This window comes from Pempheris klunzingeri, chromosome 1 (assembly GCF_042242105.1).
Source record: "Pempheris klunzingeri isolate RE-2024b chromosome 1, fPemKlu1.hap1, whole genome shotgun sequence".
NCBI classification, from domain to species: Eukaryota; Metazoa; Chordata; class Actinopteri; order Acropomatiformes; family Pempheridae; genus Pempheris; species Pempheris klunzingeri.
The window spans coordinates 18,604,564-18,626,544 of record NC_092012.1 but is presented as its reverse complement, the minus strand read 5'-3'; the positions used below and the strand labels follow the sequence as shown (position 1 = coordinate 18,626,544).

General features: G+C 40.1%; 1 protein-coding gene across 1 annotated transcript in view; it reads left to right on the top strand.

Annotated features, from left to right (window-relative positions):
• csmd1a (CUB and Sushi multiple domains 1a) overlaps window positions 1-21,981 on the top strand; it is a 313,136-nt gene that overhangs the window by 197,506 nt on the left and 93,649 nt on the right. The window contains exons 19-26 of the mRNA XM_070832290.1: window positions 1,792-1,979; window positions 2,161-2,349; window positions 7,240-7,356; window positions 7,543-7,758; window positions 9,086-9,274; window positions 10,847-11,016; window positions 17,246-17,402; window positions 19,583-19,774. Coding sequence (XP_070688391.1) covers window positions 1,792-1,979; window positions 2,161-2,349; window positions 7,240-7,356; window positions 7,543-7,758; window positions 9,086-9,274; window positions 10,847-11,016; window positions 17,246-17,402; window positions 19,583-19,774 — 1,418 coding nt within the window. The remainder of the gene's footprint in view (window positions 1-1,791; window positions 1,980-2,160; window positions 2,350-7,239; window positions 7,357-7,542; window positions 7,759-9,085; window positions 9,275-10,846; window positions 11,017-17,245; window positions 17,403-19,582; window positions 19,775-21,981) is intronic.

Sequence of the window (21,981 nt, the reverse complement as noted above, 5' to 3'; positions counted from 1 at the left end):
TAATTATTGGTAAAGAGTGTACTTTTGTACCTTTTTAATTCAAAAAGGGCAAAATCATTGCCTGTGTGGTGGAAGCAAATACATAAAACGAATGAAAAAAAAACCAAAAAGTGCATATGAGAGCCAATCCACACCGCCCAACCTACAAAACCACCTGAACCTGACCTGCAAACCGTCCGTTTTATGTGTGTGTGTGTGTGTGTGTGAGAGAGACAGAGAGAGAGAGAGGTGCAGGGCGGCCTACTGCATACAATGTTTTTGTAAGTTATTAAACTCTATTAAACTGTTTTTGACCCACCCAAACTTGTGATAGTTTCCGTGCATCCCTACTGACCATGCACACTCCTGTCCTGGTTGTAAGCAAGTGGAGGGAAGCATCTCTCAGCTGCTGACAGAGTGCCACTCAACCTGGCAGCTAGGTGACAGGTGCCACTTAAAATGATATTGGGTGCGGTTGTATTGGAGTAATTTTACAAGTACAAGTATGAATACATGAGCACAGTATCGGACCCAACGCCTGATAGTGGTATTGGGATTAGTAATGCAATAATAAGATAGCCATGTGTAAATGTTTTTAGTAAGATGCTGCTGCAGTAAATAATGAATGTTGGCTTTTTGCTCATTTTGTCTGGAAAAAAGCCACGAGCAGATGCAATGTAGCCTGAAATTACTGTAGCTGAAATTTGTGAAGTTGAATGTAAAAGCCAAGTTATCTTCATCACCCATGAGGCATTTCATTTGTGTAGAATTCAAATCTCTAGTTCAGAGGCAAGTAAATTGTTTAGTTAGCTGGTACCATATTCACATAGTGTGGGATTGTACAGTGTGCCAGATGTCCCCAACTGTTGATGTGATGTCTTTATTCTAAATCGGTAACTTTTGTATTTAATGAGTCAAATTTGAACCAGCAGCACACATGGTCTCAAAGACCAACTGACTTCATGGCTTTTTAGCCGCAGACGATTCTTCAGCTAGTTATTTACACAAGGTAGTTATGTGGTTATTTATGTGCCCATCTATTTGAATAGGTAGAAAGTGAGTCAATAACCTTTGTGATTTAAGTGAACATAGCATACTGCTGACAAATTATCAGTCTGTTATAGTTCAATGTTCTGTGCCTACAATGAGTCAACTAATGAAATGAAAATTACTGCTCCTATTCCAGCATAAATACCCATTTATTATTTCAAAGAGAAACTTTGCTAGATTTAATGTGGATGTCCAGTCAGTATTGTCGGTGATTGTAGATCATTGAAAAAATAAATATCTCAGTGTGAGCAATAATGACTGAGAAAAGTTCTTCTGCAGCAAAATCTGACTTCCTGGTCACCAGCGCTGTCATTGGTGACCAGGAAGAACTACACGCTCTGGAAGCTTGGCCAGTCAGTCTGCTCTGCTGCAATGAATTTCCACGTGGGTTTATTTAGTCATGTTTTTGTCATTTTTGAGCTGTTTGTGGCCAACGGTAACCCAGAGAAAGTGAAGCAGAGACGTCTTGGGGCTTGGGAGTCAGAAGCTCGCATGCAGTGCATCAGGGTAAATGTAGGCATAGCTGGCACAGCACAGTGACCAGGATAAGTCAGCTTTTTTGGTCAATATAGCACGCACTGAGGTAGTTATTGCTTCAGTGTACTACATTTACCATCAACACAACATAAAAAGTGCAAAACATTCCCTTTAACATAGGTTGCCTGCACATAAATGACGTGTGCCACCATGGAAATGTTATCTTTGTGTATATCTGCTTATAGTGCATGTTGTTTTGGTTTTGTTACTTGTGTGTCTGTTTAGATTCCAAACTGAGGTCAACTATGACACACTGGAAATAAGGGATGGTCCCTCCACCTCCTCTCCGCTGATCGGTGAATACCATGGCACCCAAGCACCTCATTTCCTGATTTCCACCTCCAACGTCCTGTTCCTGTTGTTCACTACAGACAACAGCCGCTCTGCAGCAGGCTTCAGCATCAGATATGAAAGTAAGGCTGATTGACTGACTGATAGGAATGTTTGGTAGGCAGACTGAATTGCTTGCAAGCACTCACACACAGCGACGATGTTTTGTCCAGTGTTCGCTGCATGCAAACCAGCTTAAAAACCCTAACTCACACTCACCCTCTTGACTCAGTGGTATTTATGCTTGTGTGATGTGATCCTCAGGTGTGAAAATGGAGTCAGACTCTTGTCTCGATCCTGGTATCCCTGTCAATGGTCGTCGCCATGGCAGCAGCTTTTCCATTGGCTCCCGTGTCTCATTTACATGTGACCAAGGGTACACACTGAGTGATCAGGAGCCAATCATTTGCGAGCAGAATCATCAGTGGAGTCACTCTCTTCCCAGTTGTGATGGTGAGAATTTTTCTTTCCCTTGATGAAGACCTTAAGTGGGTTGAAAACGTTTGAGTCCCATTCCACAGTAAGAAGATTGCGATGAAGAGGAACACATGCAGGGCCTGGCATATGTGTCACATGTATGAAGTTCTCTAAAGACAGGAAACGCTGAAAATTAGGGCAATAAGGAAAAGTTAAAGTTGTTAACACTCTGTCACGAAAACCGAAAAAATAAGAAAAAGAAGAAGGTGACTATGCTGACCTGCTGTGGCAGTTTGTAAAGGAAATTTCCAGAAGATAAAGCCCTTTTTCACCCAGAGCTGCTGCAGCCCCAGAGCTGCTTCAAACAGCTTAAAACAGCTGAAAAGAGGTTTGTAAATACACTTGTCAAAAGCGATACTAAATCCTGTGCTTGGCAAATGAAGTCATCTTGATCCGAATTTAATCTTGGACAAAAAGACATGGGGTCTGCTTGATTATGTAATCTTTCGAGATGATGCCTTTAATTTCTCCACTGCAGCTAAGAAAGAGTAGCTACAACTTATTGTTGTGGTAATTTTGAGCCTCTGGTATTTTTATGATTTTTCGTGTATATGAATGTGTCATTGTGAACTTAATCCAGCAATGCAGAATAAAATGAAATTATAATGCCCATTGGAAAACAGCGGAACCCTGATAAACACTGCAGTTTTTTAGACCATGACTACATTCATTAGCTCCATTATTCAGGTCTATCCATCATCTATGGCTGCTTATCCATGCAGGGTTGCAGGGGGGTGGAGCCCATGTCAGCTGACAGCGAGTCAATACATACTGGACAGATGTCCAGTCTGTCACAGGGCTGCCAAATGCAGACAGGCAACCATTCACACTCATCGCTATTGGGGCACTTTAGAGTCTCCAGTAATGTAATGCATGTCTTGGGAACATCCAATGCCCACAGGCACCAGAGAGAACATGTAAACTCGTCAAAAGGCCATCAGGGTTATTCGGCATGTTCAAACCCCAAACCTCCTTGCTGTAAACCAATAACGCAAACCACTGCACTGCTATCCCATTGTCTTTTTTGGAGAATACAAAATTTGGACCAAACATTTAGGAAACTACTGAAAACAGTATTAGCAATAATCGTGTTTTAATAAAACATGAGAATTATTTAAAGTAAATAACCTTCTGACATATTTTAATCGAGTTCCTGATGGTGAAGATATTAAAATGCTAGATAGGTTTAAAATGGAAGCCAAATACAAAGACAAAACAGAAGGCAGATGCAGTCAGGTCGGCTACATTTGGCAATAAGCAGGCAGAATCTGAAAAAAGAAGACTAGTACTGCAGCAGTGTAAAGCTCACATACAAATGTGCCTCTGCTTACCTTAGTAGCATTGTCAACTGGAAATAATATTTGGTGCTTCTCTTTTGCCAGTGACAAGCTTGTTGTGTGTTAGATAAGTTGAGGGATAATGACATGTCATACTGACTTAGTTGCCTTGAACTAGGTGTCCCCATCAGAAGCTTCTTTAATCAGTGCTGCTGCTTTTTTTTTTCCATTTCACTCGATGTAACTGGCAGCCATTGTGTTAACTGTGCAATTAGTCCACACTCCAGAGTACACGCAACCACAATGGCCCAAGTTGGACATCCAGTCCCAGTGAAATTATGCGGGTCAGCAGGCTCTACTGAAACAGATGCTCGCTGGCCACTCACAGGCCCTCTCATTTAACATTTGCCCATAGCTCATACTATCACTGGATGTGAATGCACATCATCTGATTTAATCTGCTGATTGAAAAGAATCCAATTTGAAAGCCAAAGTCAGAATGTCTTAACTTGGAAGTGAGTTCATACAGAGGTAATCTATCTCACAGTATCAGCTGTATAACATAAGCAGTTTTAAACGGCCGCTGTGACATTTTCAATTTTCAGCCAGGCATGCCATCTCTCCAGAACGCTTTTACATTACATTAAGACATACTATTTCAGAATGGCACCTTTCTAAAAATGGCGTGTAAGCCTTGACAAGAATATAATATGTCATAGTTTGCAGATCATTGGACTGGAAGTATGTGTCAAATATGAATTTAGCACGACAGACTTCCTGGTTAATCTGATAATTATTGTCTCTACCTGCTGTATTGATTTATTCTCAGTGGTGGGTAGTAACGTAACAGAGTATGTCTCTGTTACGTTACTACCCGTACGTTACTGTAATTTTCTTTTTTTAATAATTGGTACTTCTAAGAGTAGTTTGCAGAATACTCAAGTAGATAAAACATATGTACTTCTACTCCATTACACACTTGGGCTACACACTTCTAGAGATTTTTACTTTTACATTTGAGGTGTAACATCTGTGTGGTGGCTGTGGTGAATTTGAAGGGATTGAATAGTGCTAAAAAATATGTAACAATACTTTTACTTGGTTGCCATTTTTGTTTACTCTGCCCACCGCTGTTTACCCTTGTCCTATCTATTGTCAAATTCATGTGTCTAATTCGTCTGATTTTGTGGAGCCGTGGGAGGAAGCCATAGCCGGCCCACGCACTCACAGAGAAAATACAGAACATTCAGAGAGGGCTTGGACATCTTAGGTCAGTTTATAGATGATAGGAAATCATCTTTAAAAACTCCCACAGCCATACTCAAAATAACTCATACACACATACGCACGCATTAACAACAATAATCTTATTTACAGTATAGTCTCCGAGGCACAGTTTTAACATTTTAACAGGAGAAGCCAAAGCTTTTTCCACCACCATGCACACTGGATTACACAGCCACCAAAATTAATTATTTTGACAATACTGTGTCTAAAAGAAAAAAAAAAACAACCAAAATAACATGTGGTCCTCCAGCCGGTGTGCAGAGACCGTTTCCTTTCGGCGATGGCGCACTGTCTGTTGGACCCAAAGCGCTTGAGCATTCTTGCAGGTCAGCGAAATCACCTAACAGATAATTCAGAACACTGGCTGCTCTTTTATGTGTCAGTGAGAATACTGAGAGGGCGGCGTGACATTAGAAAAGTTACATTTGGTACCAAGACAACAACTTGTTAGAAGTGACCAAAGTCACAGTATCCCTTTTCAGTACAAAAAAAATAAAAAATCCTATGGCATTCTTTAAGAGGGATAGAATTAAAGAAAAACACGGAGACAGGAAAAAGGAAGAGGAATGTAGCTGAAATCTGGTATACGATCTTTCTCTGTTTACCTGTCCCTTCTCTGAAAAACAAGCTATATCTTTTTTGTATCTGCTTCTCTTTCAGCATTCAGTCTCATGCTTCTGTGCTCAACACTGAAGGCCGCCACACTTTGATTTGCCTCTCAAATTTTTGTTCGAGTCATGAATAGTCTTTCTTTCCGTCTTATTCTTTTCTTTTTCTCGCATTGTTATACAGCTCACACTTTCTCACACACATACATTGTCAATCTGTCTCTATCTTCTCGCACACAGATCATTCATGCACTCTCACACACAATAGATACAGTATGTGCACATACAGACATGCACGCATGCCTCCCTCAACAGGGGTCATTTAGTCAGACAGTGTCCTAGTTTTAGCTGAATCCTGATGGGAGTGTGAAAAACCGGCGCTGGTTACCACAACACACACAAGACAGCTAGTCAGAGAGAGAGAGAGAGAGAGAGAGAGAGAGACAGGCTCTCATCACAACTATTCAACTCAACTCCAGGTCTCTTGAAATATGATAAAGAATGAGATTTAGGGAAAGATACTGATAGACAGAGAGACGGGGATGGAGAGGTGGAGACACAGCAGCTCCAACACAGAATGGAATCGCAGCAGTATGAAGGAGTAAGAGAGACAGAGTCAGATTAATAAGCAGTAATTGTACAAAGCTCTCACCATCAGAGTTTATTTTAGGAGCTAAAAGGGACTTTTGTGCCTCAAAATATATGCAAACCTTTAACAATCAGACAAAAGAGGCATTAACAGCTGTCATTGTTTCTGATTCAGTTTCTAGTGTGGGATGTGTTTGTTTCGTAGGTGAGAAAAGCATCCTTTTTTATGTTCATGCCAGTCAAGCACCTTGAAGCACTTTAATTGAATTAAATTTAACTGAGTTGAGCTGAATAGAACTGAAAGGGATGGAGGCACAGTGAGAGAGAAACAGACAGTCGATATATTATCGTAGTTCAACAGCATCTAATGCACTGCAAGCCCTCCTTTACTCTTCATTGCGTGACTATAGTTCCATAGTTTCCATTCTGCTTAACCCCAAATGAGTTTGTCCTGTTCCATATCAGTGCTGTGGCTCTGTGGGGGGGCAGGTGTTGGTAATGCACCTACCAATCTCTTTTTCAGCAACCCCCTCTCTCTGTTTGCTTGCCACATTCTCCCTACTTTATTTCTTTTTGTATATACAGGAAGTCCATCTCTGGCCTTTGCCCTTTGTTCGTCTCTGTAGCTGTGAATAGAAACTATATGAAATTGTTATCAGATTCTAATGATGTTTCTAAAGGGAAATAAAAACAAGTCAGGTGAGGTTGGGACATATTATTATCATTGTTTGAAGTGGCTCACCAGCCCACAGCTTTACTGTTTTGGTTCACTATTGCACTGTTCTCATTGCGTTACTTACATGTGCTCTTCCTGGTCAGCACCAAATAGGATTCAGACACAGTTAGCAAGTAGCTGATGAACATACATTTAGTATCAGAAAAGCCTCAGAAGTTGGCAGAGCTCAAAACAGAGCAGAATATTGGGCTTACGTTCATCAGGTGACCAGGAAGAGGACTCTACATGGATGATAATGCAGCCGCTGGATGTCTAAAAACTCAAATGTTACAACATTCCACATCAACTGATAAGGTGGTGATTTGTCAATCACGTGTTCACAACATGATATTATTCTCCACTCTTTCTGTCTGTCACTCTCTCGCTATAGCCCTGTGTGGAGGTTATATCTATGGCAAAACGGGGACCATCCTGTCTCCTGGATTTCCAGACTTCTACCCCAATTCTCTTAACTGCACCTGGACTATAGAAGTGTCTCATGGCAAAGGTAATAATGCACACACAGACGTAACGGAATCAATCATTCATTTTTAATGTAATAAATTCTGTTAAATTTGTACATTTTGAAGATTTTTGCATATCTTCTCTATTTCTGCTTTGGTTTGTGTTCACCTGCTACATTTGTGAATCTATTACTAACTCTTCGTCTCCTAATGTTCATCCATCCATCCAGGAGTCCACCTGGTTTTCCACACTTTCCATCTGGAGGAAAACCATGACTACCTTTCCATCACTGAGGACGGCAATTTCCAGGTTCCAGTCGCTCGACTTACTGGCTCAGTGCTGCCTCCCAGTGTAAAAGCAGGACTGTATGGGAACTTCAGCGCTCAGCTACGCTTTATATCGGATTTTTCCATGAGTTACGAAGGCTTTAATATTACTTTCTCAGGTAAGAACACTGCAACAGAAATTGATTTTTGCTAACATGGATGTAGAGGACAATAAATCTGCCTAAAAACAATGTAATCCAGTTTGCAGAGTTTTAGCCACATGAAGACCTAACTCTGTCAGATCCAGGCTGACAGACTTTCTGAAGAGACATCATGAACACATATAGCTTTATGTGATAATATGGTGCATTATTCTATATTTTAAATGCAGAGAACAGTAACAACAGAAACTGTTGTAAATAACCCCTTAAACCCAAGTTTAGGCAAATTAATGTTAGAATAATTGTCACAGACCATACAGATAATAAGATACTGTACTAGATCAGTCTGGGACTGTCTCATTTCAGTTCTAGGATGGTCCTACAGAAAAGCTCAGGGAAGCTACTATGCACTGGTTAACCGGACATGGGCCTAAATTAAAAACCAACCAATTACTCTTCACCCTTGAGGTTTTTTTCTCTTATAAAACTGAAAAATACTGTTTGAAAACACAAAAGCATAAATCTCACTTGTAGATAAGACACAGGACTAATCTATTTGGCTGCTGCACTTAATGGGCGAGAAAACGTTTGACAGTCGAAATGGACAACACATCTAGAAATATGTTCTTGTTTTGTCCTCAACATTCTTGTCTATTTGAACCAGTCAGCTAATTTGATAGATGAATTTTTAATTGGTTACATTTAACTATGGAATGTGAAATTGATCTCCATCACATTTAGAGACCGAAATGACTGCTCTTCAGCTAAGCTAAGCTAGTTACCTTTTTGCGAGACTAGTTTATCCGGTGTTGCTTTTTCCTCCAATATGATTGCATTACGCTACAGCTATATTTATGTGGTATATAACAAAGTCAATAACTAAGATGTGGGAGCATCAGAATTGAATTGAAAGTGAAAATGTGTAAATTAGCCGTAGCTAAGGCTGTTGCACAAGTTAGCCATAACTAGCCAGTAGCCGGACAGCAGGACCTGCAATTTGTGTTCTAGTTCTAACAAATGTTACATGCTGCATTTTATTCTTGAAAAATTACACATTACAATAGCACAATATATTTTATATACAGTATTGAAAAATGCTTCAAAAATCGCGTTCTGGTTATATATCAAAATTCGGAGCAAATATGTAGTTACTGCATTTAGGTGTTGTGGCTCATTATTGTGATTCATGTAACAATATCAACTGCCACTGCATCTTCTACTTCTACTTCTACTGATCTTATAGTTATGGCTAACTTAACATTCACAAAGTTCCTCTAGATTTTGCACCACTTTAGTCTCCTTATAATGACTCCTCACCATATCTTTTCATACCCTGGTTGTACAGAATACGACTTGGAGCCATGTGAGGACCCTGGCGTACCAGCGTTCAGCAGGAGGACAGGATTCAGATTTCGAGTCGGCGACTCGCTTGCCTTCTCTTGTTTCCATGGCTACCGACTCGAGGGAGACAGCAAGATTACTTGTCTGGGAGGAGGCAGGCGAGTCTGGAGCAACACACTACCACGATGTATAGGTAAGACGGCCAAGCAGACAAATTATAGATGATTGTACATGAAAATATAAAGTGACTTGCATGCAAACACAAATCAGATCATTCATTCAGCTACAGTTTCAGATATGGAGTTGTCCAAGGTTTGGACATTACATTGTACACTTATTACTGAATTTTTATTCAACATTACAGATAGCAATGTGCTAACAAGCCTTTCAAAAGTATTATATGCCTTTCTTATTTAAAGCATTGGAGTGATTTATCCTCTGTGAAAATAACTGGCAGCTTGTAAAGTAGAACTTTCAAATAATCTTTTTCACCGTATGAATAAGCCTGAAGCACTGTATCATTGTTTCCTGGTAGGAATTTACCAGTATTTTATTGCAGAGACAATGGTAATTTTCTGTAATTGACTAGTTGACTGTTGGTTATTAGCTGGTGTTTAATGAGTATCAGTTTCCTCAGATCCTGCTGGTAATTTTCAAGCCCCAAAAAGAGCAAACTGAAAATGTTATAATAGCATTATCTGTCAAGAGATCAGGCCTGACAAAGAGCATACTGAGCAAGAGCAGCATTGTCTCCTTCCAAATGTCCCTCTCCTTAGCTCTCTGTCTCCATCTTTTTAACTGTCTAACTGCTTCTCCTTCTCTCCCGCTGTATTTAGACAGTCTTCCGGTAGATAATTAGAGCATTAGCTGCTATATGAAAAGTGTTAATACTGTGTCTTTTGTTACTCCCTTTTCCCTTTTCTAATTTCTCTCTGCACATTTTCAAAAGGCCCTTGTCTGTCTTGGTTCATCTGCTATCTTCTCCTCTTTTTTCTCCTCTTCAAGTTCTTGTTCATCCCTCTCTAGTTCCCCTATTCTGTTTCTCCCACTCTATAGTGCAGTCTTCACTTTCAGAGGATTTATGCTTCTTATCTCTCACCATAATCTGAGTTAAACACAACTGAGCATTTAGAGAAATGGTGATTTGTTCACATTTGAACGTTTTTATTTTTTTTTTCTCAGCCATGTTGTTCCACACCGGCCTCTCTCTTGTCCATTTCATTACTTCCATTTCCTCTCTTCCAAATAGTGGTGGTCCTTCTCAGTCGGAGTTAAGAGCCCACTCCGCTCTCTTCCTTTAACCTCGCCACATTTCCATACGACACAACAAAGTACCACTTATTTGAATTCCTTAACTTTGATAGCCACTGCACCTGCCAGATAATTTCTATACAGCACGATTTCTACAAACTAATCCAGACCTGCTTTCATGCAGTGTTTTTAATTTTGCATTCGTAATCTATGGCAGTTTATGTTTACTTGCTTTGCCTTTGAATTCATTTTGCAGTTCCTCACCTCCTCGTTTTTATTGTCAATTTGAAGCTCACTTTAAACATGTGATTTTAAGCTATCCTGTACTGTATGGTTCCTTATTATTGTTAATAATTCTGCTGAGTTGAATGTGAAGGTTTTTGGTCTTGCACATTTTCTGTCATTTTCTTTTTTTTTGACACAACGAGCCAACTCAGATATTCTGACTATTCGGGTAGATATGCCGTGATTCTTCATCTGCGCTGTCCCTGTCCCCTTCACTCTGTTGTTGCAGCGGAGTGTGGAGCCTCCTCCCTGGGACCAGAAGGCGTTCTCCTCTCTCCTAACTTCCCCTCCAACTACGATAACAACCACGAGTGCATCTACCGCATCACTACCGAAAAGGGCAAAGGAATCAGGCTGAAAGCTGAGAGCTTCTCATTGCAAGATGGAGATTATCTCAAGGTATGCGCACACATATAAATACAAATATGACCAGCCTCTCCAATCAGCTGGTACAAAATCCATAAATGTATCATTTCTTTACAGATTTAGAGACACACACAAAACGCACATACAGGATTATAGTCATGACCAAAAGCTGTCTATATGCAAAGCTGTATACGCTCTGACATGTGTATGGCTTAACCAGTTATTATGTGTTTGCCTTATTTCAAATTATGCTTGAAAAGAAAACAATAATTAAGTTGTAGATGCTGGCATAATCATGTAAACAGAAAAATCACGTGTCATCAAAACAATAAACCACAAGTGTTTGTTGTAGTGAGCACACACTAGACCATAAAAGTATTTTCTGTCATCAAAATTGGCATTTACAACATGTTTTGCTCAGCGCTACATGGGGCACTGCTGTCAATGCTGTTTGCAAAGCCTCTTTCTATTTTTCGCTACAAAATAATTGTCCATCACAGCTTCAAATGACAGGACAGTGTAACAATTCCAAGTCTTTCAATCTAAAATAATTGTAAGGATTTAGACGAGGAGCCAAGAGAAAACAGCCAGAGTGCATCTCTAAATTTGAGGATCCTACTGCAGAGCCATTAGCTATTTGCTATTTTTGAAGCAGGTAATAATATGTGGCAGCATGTGTCAGGTTTTATTTAAATATTTGAGATTTTGTTATTCAGAGATATCAAAGAGTATGGCCAAAAGCATGTCACTTTCATGTTCAAAGCCACCTACCTCTCTGGTGAACATGATCACAGATATCATTCACCAATATAACAAGAACTATTACAATATTCAACCTCAACCGGACTTCTATGTATATGTATGCTGCTACTACTGCTTTCATTCACTCATCAAGAGTTACAGTGACCTGCATGATGTCGAAACAATTTTTCATTTAACATAAATTTCATGCAGGTTTCCATGCTTTGATTGCTCCCTCTTTTGTGTCTGACTCAAAAGCAAAGAACTACCTTAAATTGGAGTTGCTCATCTTATGTCTGGTCCTTTTTATGTTGCATTGTGGGGCCCAAACTTTCTCAACGCAGGTCTCAAGCTTCCGTTCCAGCTCTGCACACCTGATCCAATTAAGGTGTCAGGGAAAGCATAGCCTTTAATTATATGCTGCTTGTGTTTAAAGCCTGGAATGGTCAGGCTCCTGCCTATATCCGTGATCTGCTGACTCCTTATGAGTCTGATCCCTGCTTCAGACCCTCCAGCAAGGTCCTGCTAATGCTTCCAAAATGTCGTCTTGTCACTAAAGGTGACCGGGCTTTTGCTGTTCGGGCCCTTCAGCTATGTAACTCCCTGCCTGGAGATCTCAGGCAGGCAAACTCAGTGCCCTTTTTTTTTTTTAAAAGGTGCTACATAAATAGTTATTATGAACATAAATAACAACATAATAAAGTTATTATTATATGACGTGTAAGAAAAAAGCTGGAGTAAAACAATGGGAGGGGCTTTGAACCCTTGGTCTAGTCAGTATGTAACTAAATTGTATTACTAGTGTTTGCCATAGCTTTGAGATGACTTAAACATTGTTGTAAGAAGCAGTAACATCCCTGCAGGAGTTTATTACCCATGTTTTCTATTAGTGCTGATGGTGTTCTTACTGCAGAGGCCAACCACGGCTGAATGAATATATAGGGAACAGAGGCACAAAAGGATCAATTCTGCCTCTGTTAACCTTCTAATGAGCACACTACAGTGTAATATTGTTGTATTTGAAGGTTAACCTTTTTTTTTTAATGCACTTTTTTAATTGTAATCTGTGGTAACATTAACTAAAAAATATCTATAAAACAGAAGACTTTACAATAAAATAGATGCATTATATGTTAACCTCCCATAATGTGATACCCCATGACAGCAACATCATTTTTTATATTCAGATTTTTTTTTTTTTTTTTTGCAAAAAACACCATAGTGACTGGTCAGATATCCAACATCGCCTGTGAATGGGTGAGATGTGTTGCACATAAAGACAGAGGGATTGTGTACAAGCTTGATCTGTAAAATTTTATTATGTTTGTCCTCAGTCTGCTGGTGCCCCTATGAATTTAAAGGATTTGTATAAACATATAAGTCATTCATTGAAGTGTTTACATATCATAGACTTGGATGTGCGTACTTGTGTATGTCTGAACTACAAAAAGAATTACAGATGTTCCCAAGGCTCATAATTCCTCGTAAATCCTCTCTTGGGTACATGTGCCCACTTCAGTGTCAGTGTTAGGAGGAGCTGTGTGAGCTGTTTTACAGTCTTGACGCTGTCCTACAGACAAGGTCTAAGACTTTCTATTCACAATGTCTCTTGGCGGCATTAGGCCTGAGGGCATGGTTAAGCCAGTATGTGGTTAGGGTGTATTATCAGTATTAGGCCTAGAGCATTGGCTGAGCCTGTCTGTGGTTAGATTGTATTAGTAGGTTCTCCCTGACTTATAGAGAGGCATAACATCATTGTAAAGGTCAAAATGTTCCCAGTGGGATAGGCATTAAAAAGAGAAAAATCCCCTTTAAAGGGAAGAGAGGTGACACTAAGATGGTTAACAGACATAAACATGCTTAAATATTGCTTTTACAGTATATTCCATCATATCCTGAATTCTAAAAAAGGAGGAAGTTTTCTTTATCTTAGTTTTACAACATATTTCACTTTCCACCACAACCTCCCTCCCATTATATTGTCTCTGTAATTCAACAAAATGATGCAACAACCAAGACTGGGGAGAAGAGGAAGGCATTTGTTCTTTTTCAAATTGTGATTGTTTTCCTCACAAAGCATTTGGCATAGTATTTACTGTAATAAATTGATTTCATATCAGAAAATAACAGGAACAGATGAACAAAACAAAGAGAATGACTAGAGATCACAAAAGTTAATGATGACACACTGCATGCTAACATAGCAATCAAAAAGTAATGGGAGGCCCCAAGACTGACTGGAAGAATGGCGCATCACATTTAACATGGGGTATACAACAATATTAGATCTTTTTTTGCTTCAATTTGGAATATTGAATTACAAATAACAACAGAAATAACAATAACAACTTTTTAAATTGAATCAAAAGTAGCTGTTTATTTGCATTCCCCCACATTGTACAACTGTAGCAATACAATATGGTGCATAGTGATGAACATACAGTACACATTTTAACATGTTATCATTACTATACGTGCTATTGAACACATGCAGTTGGTTGAATGTTTTGCTGCACACACAGCTGGAATAATAAAATGTACACAGATGGACAAGTTTTCAAAAATGAATTGCTTTGCCTTAAAAATCCTTTGGATGCGTCTATACTGCTTATCTTTCAGGGTCGTGGGGCGGCTGGACTGGTGGCTTTTGAGTTAGATAATATGCCTTTCCTTTTGTTACGTAGAAAAAAAACAGTAAAATCGAGCAGCTTTGGCACTTGTACATTTTCTTCATGAGCATTCATCATTTTGAGAAATATAGGATGCAGTTAAAAAATGGCCATGCAAAAAGTAGTAATTATGCCAAAGATAGCAGGTGGGAGATGTGATGGAATTATCTGTACCGTAGTCTTCTGTCTTGTGTGATGGTATAGAAAAAAAGCATTTGTCGGGGCACTAATGTACAACATGTCTGCTAATTTTACAGCTATTCCAAGGAATCAGCAGAAAGCAAATTACAATAAACTGAAAGGCAAACCCCAAAGTAACACTCTGAGCATAAACCATTTGTTTGACAGCTCCAGCAAGCTTTAGGCTACAGCCTACTGTAACATATGAAGCAGCTCATTTCAGTTCTTTTTGAAATATGCTACGTTTTAGCCTTGTTGGCACTGTTAAAGAAAGGGCCAACCAAGCTCTGAGTTGTCTAAAAATGTCCTTTAATACAGTGCTTGACCAGATTTACTCAGATGTACTTGAACCCTGAAGAGGAAAAAGAGGGTGAGAAAGAAACAAAGCGGGGGTGTGCAGGAATTGTTCTATGAAAATAGAGGTGGTAGGAGAGCAAGCGAGAAAGAGAGAGTCAGACAGACAGGGAGAGGAGGGGTGGCAGATGGTGACATGTTGATTTATGAGCCGCAGGGCTTTTCATTAACCATACTGAGTTTTACTGAAACAGAGAGAGGAGGAGAGAAAGAGAGGGAAAGAAAGAAAGAGAGAGAGGGAGAGACAGTGAGATGCAAAATTTGGGGACACTGGCAGATAGAATGGGAGGTTCGAGGGAGGTGCAGGGAAGGAAAATGAATTTGTAGGGGATTAATGCTACAGAAACTGTGATACTGCTCGCCTTTTTTTTTATATATATAGTTTTTGCTCCTTCTCCACAGTGTCCACTCCCAGGCCTCTCTGTCCTCTTCACATGCATGCTTTCCATCACAATCACACACTCCAACATAGTGTAGCTCCTTTGGCTTCACGCAGAGGTTTCTCCTCTGACTGGCAATACTTGTAGAGATAGAGCAGCACATCGCCTTAGCCCTTTTTCTTTGGCATTCCTGCCACCTGCAGACCTGTCACCACCAATCTGTGGAAATGTCCCAGGCTGCCACACACAAGCATGAGCAGTTCACATTTATATACCAGCTGTGAGATAGTATTATGAGGTGCTTCAGAGTCCTAATTCTCCCCTTCAAACTGCAGTCAAAAGTAAACTGCACTTCCCAAACTGCTGCTTCTCCACTGTTCACATTAAAGCTGCATTCAGGATGTTGACCACTAGAAGGCAGAGTGTAGACTCCAAACCAAACCTAAGTGTTGCAGTATAAAATACACATAGTAGCTGTGAACTTGAAGTGTTGCTCTTAAAAGTTCCATTATCCATATAAATTTCTATAATCTCTTCTGTAATCCCCTTCTCTGCTCTCCATCTATATGCTAAATATGCTGAAAACAATATTTTCATTCAGATATGCCAAAATATGGATAATACACAGCTTCCATTTGTCACTACCACAGTTGGCTTTACTGCATGCATCTGTGTTGGGGCTGCACAGCTATCATAATCTGTTAACGCCGCTAGTGACAAAACTGTGTATTGAGCCACGTTTTGGACAAAATGTATTATTTGGAACACAGTGAGCGTACTTGTGTACGTCTGAACTACAAAGAGAATTACATCACATTCACTTACGAAGCGAATGGTTTTTGCACATCATCCCCTCATTTGGACTGTTACATTTTGTCATTTGTTTCAAGTTACACTCTTTCATGTATTGCCAAGTTACACAGATCTCTCTGGCAGCCATCGCCCCTCACTACTTGTCTCACAGCTCTCGTTTCAAATAAATGACCTTGAGCTGTTCTGTCTCGTTTGTGTTGCCAGCGCGAGGATAGTCATAATGTAAATGGGAGGCCAACGGGTAAAATGTTAACGTCTTCATCAGTTTCATCATTTTTGTGAAGGAAGAAAAAAAAGTGGTCAACAAAGGGAGTTCAAGCTAAGTCCTGCACAATGAATCCAGTTCAATGGTGTGTTTACGCTGCAAATCTAATCAGTCCTGTCTTCACGTTCTTCTTTTCACTCCCTCTGCTATTTCCACGTCCTCTAATATGCATGACAGCATCTGATACCGAGTCACAGACACACACGCACACATTGACTTGCTGTTGAAGAGAGCATGCATGCTGAGACTTTTAGCTTTTACTGGTGATTTCTAGGAAACTTCTAAATGGATCCCTCTCTTAAAAGGACTCTGCCTTGGCAGCATCGTTTTTAAAAACATAAACAAAAATTTGCAGTGTTTATCACAGCAGGTGACAAATTCAATGGTGAATAATCCACTTTTTATATTTCATTTAGGACTGCAATACCCCCTCTACCAATGCACAAATTAAAGTGATACTTGGATCTACTGTTTTCCCACAGGTGCTAGACAACTGCAAAATCCAATGTAGGTTTGAACAACAGTCTTTAATTGTCACTTGTCAATTTAATATTTTAGGCTTCATCTTTGTGGTGCTACACGCTGATGAGTGGCTTTTTCCTGAAGCACAGTGAGGGTTTCTTTCCTTGCTCGCTTTCATTGGTATTTTTGTGACTCGGTGTGTGTTGCAGAGGAAGAGGTGCAGGTAATACAAGACGGTGGCTCCAAGACTGACTACGTGGTCAGCAGTGCACTGTGCACCCATGTTCTGTGATATTCTCATTACAATTGGGAGATGTAGGCGTGCACCCACATAAACCCCTGCAAAACCACGTAAACGAATTCAGCTCATGTTTTTATTCATGTGTTTCCATTGACAGGCATATGATGGAGAGAACACTTCATCCCGTCTCCTTGGCAATTTTACACGCGATGGCATGATGGGTCATGTCATCAATAGTACGTCCAATCGCTTGTTGCTGGAGTTCAACAGCAACGCTTCTGGATCCAATCAGGGTTTCCACCTCACATATACAAGTAAGTTGTTTGAGAAATTATAACATAGGATCAACTGATTGGAAACTGGACAGCAGTTGTTTTTTTCTTTTAGACTGACTGTTACAGCCATTGTTTGTTCAAGTCAAGACAGAACTCTCATGCACTCTCTTTGTCAGACAGTTTTTCACGTGCGCACAAACCGTAATTGCCTACATTTTGAGTAGCTGATCACAGAGCTCCTTGTAAGGAGATGTTTTTAATTGAGTACTAGAGTGGTGGTGATTGTGTTAGATTGCCTTCATGGATTTATCCTGCTTCGGTCCTGTGCCTCAGTCGAGTGATTCTTGAGTACAACATACCAGAACGAAACAGGTGTCATGTACTGCAAAACTCTAGGGACTAGTCTTTCTCTGTTAGCAAATTACCAAGCTAGTTCTCTCACTTCTGACAAATGAAATAAAAACTGGTTTTCAAAGCAACATGATTTTAGGTGAAAGGTGGAATCCAAAGTGCAGCGGCAGTTTACCAAGCCTACCAAAAAGAAGCCAAACAATTAGCACATTAATGCTTGAAACACATATACAGGCATGCTCTCTCTCTCTCTCTCTCTCTCTCTCTCTCTCTCTCTCTCTCTCTCTCTCTCTCTCTCTCTCTCTCTCTCCCCTTTGCACTCACACACAAATCTTTAAGGGAGTCTGTTCAGAAGGCAAGACCAGCTGCTGTGTAAGTCAAAGAGCCTATTAGAGTAGCATTTATCTGCGAGTCATTAAAAGAAGGTGAGAAAGTGACACATGTGGAGGGGAAGAGCGGCCGGACGGAGGGACAAACAGATGAAGGTGGATGGCGTATGGTTACTAGATGGATGCGCTGTATGTCAGTTAAACCATCAGACAGCCGTTAATCTGCAAGTCATTAAACTGGAGAAGGTGACACCTCCTGCAAAGTTCTGCTACGATGGATGAGCTGATGGATAGATAAGAGAGATTGATAGAAGGCTTAAACAGGAGAAAGGAGAGAGAAGCATCGGATGAGGAGAGGCTGCCACTATTTCTGAAACAGGCTCAGAGACAAAGTGAAACAGCTTTAATGCTACACAATGTTAGAGGCTATTTTAATAGACTAATAAGAATCAGGCATCTGTTCAAGCCATTAAACAAGAAAGGTTGACAGAAGTGAGATGCATCTGTTTCACCGAAATGGATAGACAGTCGTAGAGACCCCTCACGACACTGTGGAGACAGCTCACTTGAGAAGTGGCTTGCAGTGTTGAAGATGTTATGACAAGGCTTTGTGGAAGAGGAAACAGTGATTGGACAATGAGCGCATTCTGATTTTGAGTTGTATTGTTTAACATATAATTACACCACTCAGCAGTCAAGAGGATTGGAAAGGCATCACAGTCTTTGCTGACAAAAGCTCGACTTATCATGAAACAGTTTTGAAACGTCACTTCATTTATTTGTACACTAAAATAATTTTCACCACTTGTTCCAATCTAACTAACCTTCTTTTTAATACTGCAGTGCTGTTACAGTTGGATGTCACTGTACTGTGTGGTTGGTTGTGTTGTTTGTAAATGACATGAAACATTTGTTATTTTAAGTCTAAGTTTCAACATTGTTGAAAAAACTTTTTTATAAATGTTCATTGTCCTTTACATGGCAACTTTGGATGTTTTCTGAACTAAGGCAGGAAAGAAAATAGGTTGGTGACATTGCTGTGTCTTTGTTTATCCATCTGGCTTAGAGGCGGGAAACTTTCCTTCCCTTTGTTATCTTCAAAACACGCAGACATCCCTGGCAGTGTGCTCATTCAAGTGTGCAGTAGATTTGTGTTCGTGCGGGGTCTGAAATTATCAGTTGATGTTTTTTTTTCTCCACAGTTTCATATAGGAACCACATTTTCAATCGATAAATGTAACAGCTGGTGCTGCTCGCTATACACCATTATATCCTTCAGAAAAGGGAGAGGTCCATGCATTTTGAAAATATCACACAAACAGGATAGAATAGGTGGAATATGTGGAGCAGTGTCCAGTAGCTTTCACTGCAGGAGGCAGTGAAGCACTGGATGACCTTATGCCACTCGTCCAGAACTGCTCTGAATCACCCTGTTCCTTTATGCAATGTTGTCTGACTGCGTGGACAGCATGACCTAATCTGTGTTTGTGTGTGTACCTGTGTGTGTGTGTGTTTCTCTATATGTTTGTCTGTTTCTAGGTTTTGACCTAGTACGCTGTGAGGAGCCAGGTGTCCCTAGTTATGGCTATAAGATCCAGGATGATGGTCATTTTGCCAACACCTTTGTCCTGTACTCCTGCAACCCCGGATACAGTCTCCATGGCAGCAGCACTTTGAACTGTCTTAGCGGGGACAGGCGTGTCTGGGACAAACCACTTCCTTCCTGTATTGGTAAGAATGCCATCTAATGTGTAGGTTCTATGTACGTGAATCACTCAGAACTACAAGATCTGAATGATTGACATATGGGAGGTTTTACAATTCAGTGAGAAATATGGAAAGGAGAAGCATCAGCTGAAGCTGCCTTTGTCTGCATGCAAGAGCATGATGACTCAAAAAGGGACACTGAGTGAACAATTGATTGAGTCAATACAGGTGAACACTTTTAAAAGAGGGCTTTGGGACTCATACACTCTGTGGGAAATATATTTAATGGGGCTGATACACCTCTCTCGCTGATCCATCAACCTGTGCACACAAGACTCCCTGCGCTTGGACAGCATGTCACCAGGCGAGACATTTTAGTGCACCGGGCGTCTGTGTATTTTAAGAATCGCATGGTTAAGGTGCAAAAATAAGGGATGACTGTTGGAATTGAACTTTGATAAATTTATAATGTAAGCCAGACTACTTTCTGGTACCCTGAAGGTGCGCACAGTATTTTATGCCAAGGACTTTGACAGAAGCCTTTGCTTTCTGTTCTATTCTCAGCGTGCACAATAAATAGAATATTCTATCAGGAGAGACTTTTTTAGATGCCAGAAAGAGATGTGATGCAAAAACAATATTGATTCATCTAAAATTGTTTAGTGTATCGTTTTAGACGCCGCACATAATATGCACTCTCCTGTTAGAACCCAAAATTGATGATTGCAACCTGTCATACTTTCAAAAGTTCTAATAATTAATTTCCCTTGCCTGCGAGCTTTTATGTCAAATGGTGGCAATAATTCCATCTGGAGAAATTAAATGTTTCTCATCTAAGTTAGTTTACAGTTAACTGTGATAGGATGACTAATTATGATATAAATTATTCTGGAAATAGGAGTCAGATTTTAGATAATTCTGACTCAATCTTCAACAGAGATCTCCAGATAGTGGTGGCAAAGTAACAATTTATTATAACTGTAAAAATATTAAATGCCAATCATGCACACTGCTGGTTAAAACACCAAAATGATGTGATTCTTATTGACTCAATAAGGAAAACAGATTAGTTCATGAAAACACATTGAATACATAAAAACAACTGTTAGGGTGTATCAGGGTCATAAAATGATGTAATGATTTCATTGGAAGAACACAAGATTGAGAGCTGCCCAAAAGTCCAATGTAATAATCAGTCATCTGTGTGACTGCTTTTGTGCACTCCCACAATATCAGGTTTTATTTTTCCGACAGTTAAAATGACAAAAATAAAGGTTTCTCATTTGGCATTTCTAGAATATATTTGAATATTTCCCAGGTTCTGAGGTTGATAAGCTGCCAGGGGCCAGATTTAGCTTCAGTTGGCACTTGGCAGCTCTTAATTAGGTTGGAGAAGAGTGTGCCAAACAATTCAGGTGCTTTGACATGGTGAGATTTTTTTCTTTTGCTTATGGACCTGTGGAAGTTGTTTTGTATTTTAGGTCCAGCATGCACAAGTGGCCACTTCCTTATTTGTCAGTCAGCAACCACCAGTGAAGCATGAACTCCATGTTTGTTTGTTGTTCTTAGCTAGCTTTGAAATCCCCAAAGCAAAATCGCAATTTTGAAAGTCCATGATTCCTGCTTGTCCATGAATATTTTGTGGCTTTGCATATTTTACAAATTAAATCACTTTCCCTGTAAGTATTTTTACCTTGTTGGGTAGACATGGGCACTTGGCACACATTAATTTGGAATTCCCCACCACAGAGCCAAACCCTGTGTCTTTCTTACCTGCCAGCGCACAGCAGCTCTCTGAGGTGGGACACGGCCTGATGTGGTTGTTAATGGCAACTAACAAAGAATGTGTGTGCAATGAATGTATTTATTTAATGTGTGTGTGTGTGTGTGTGTGTGTGTGTGTGTGTCCCCGTGCACCTCTGCATTCAGTCATTAATTTGTAGCTGCTCTGTTGCAGCCATATTTCAGGTAAGCCAGGAACCAGGAGAATACTTGCTGGCAGAGCCCTGGGCTAACTACCTCTATAGCTACCTTTGTATCTTATTCCTTTGTCTCTTTGCCTCTCTGACTGTCTCCCTCCCTGTCTGTCTGTCTGGCTCTCTCATATCTGCATGTACTAGCATGGAGATGAGGTGATGGCTTTGCCTCAGGCTGTTTCTATACCGTCTCTCTCTCTCTCTCTCTCTCTCTCCCTCCCTCTCTCTACCACACTGACTTAAACAGAATGGTGG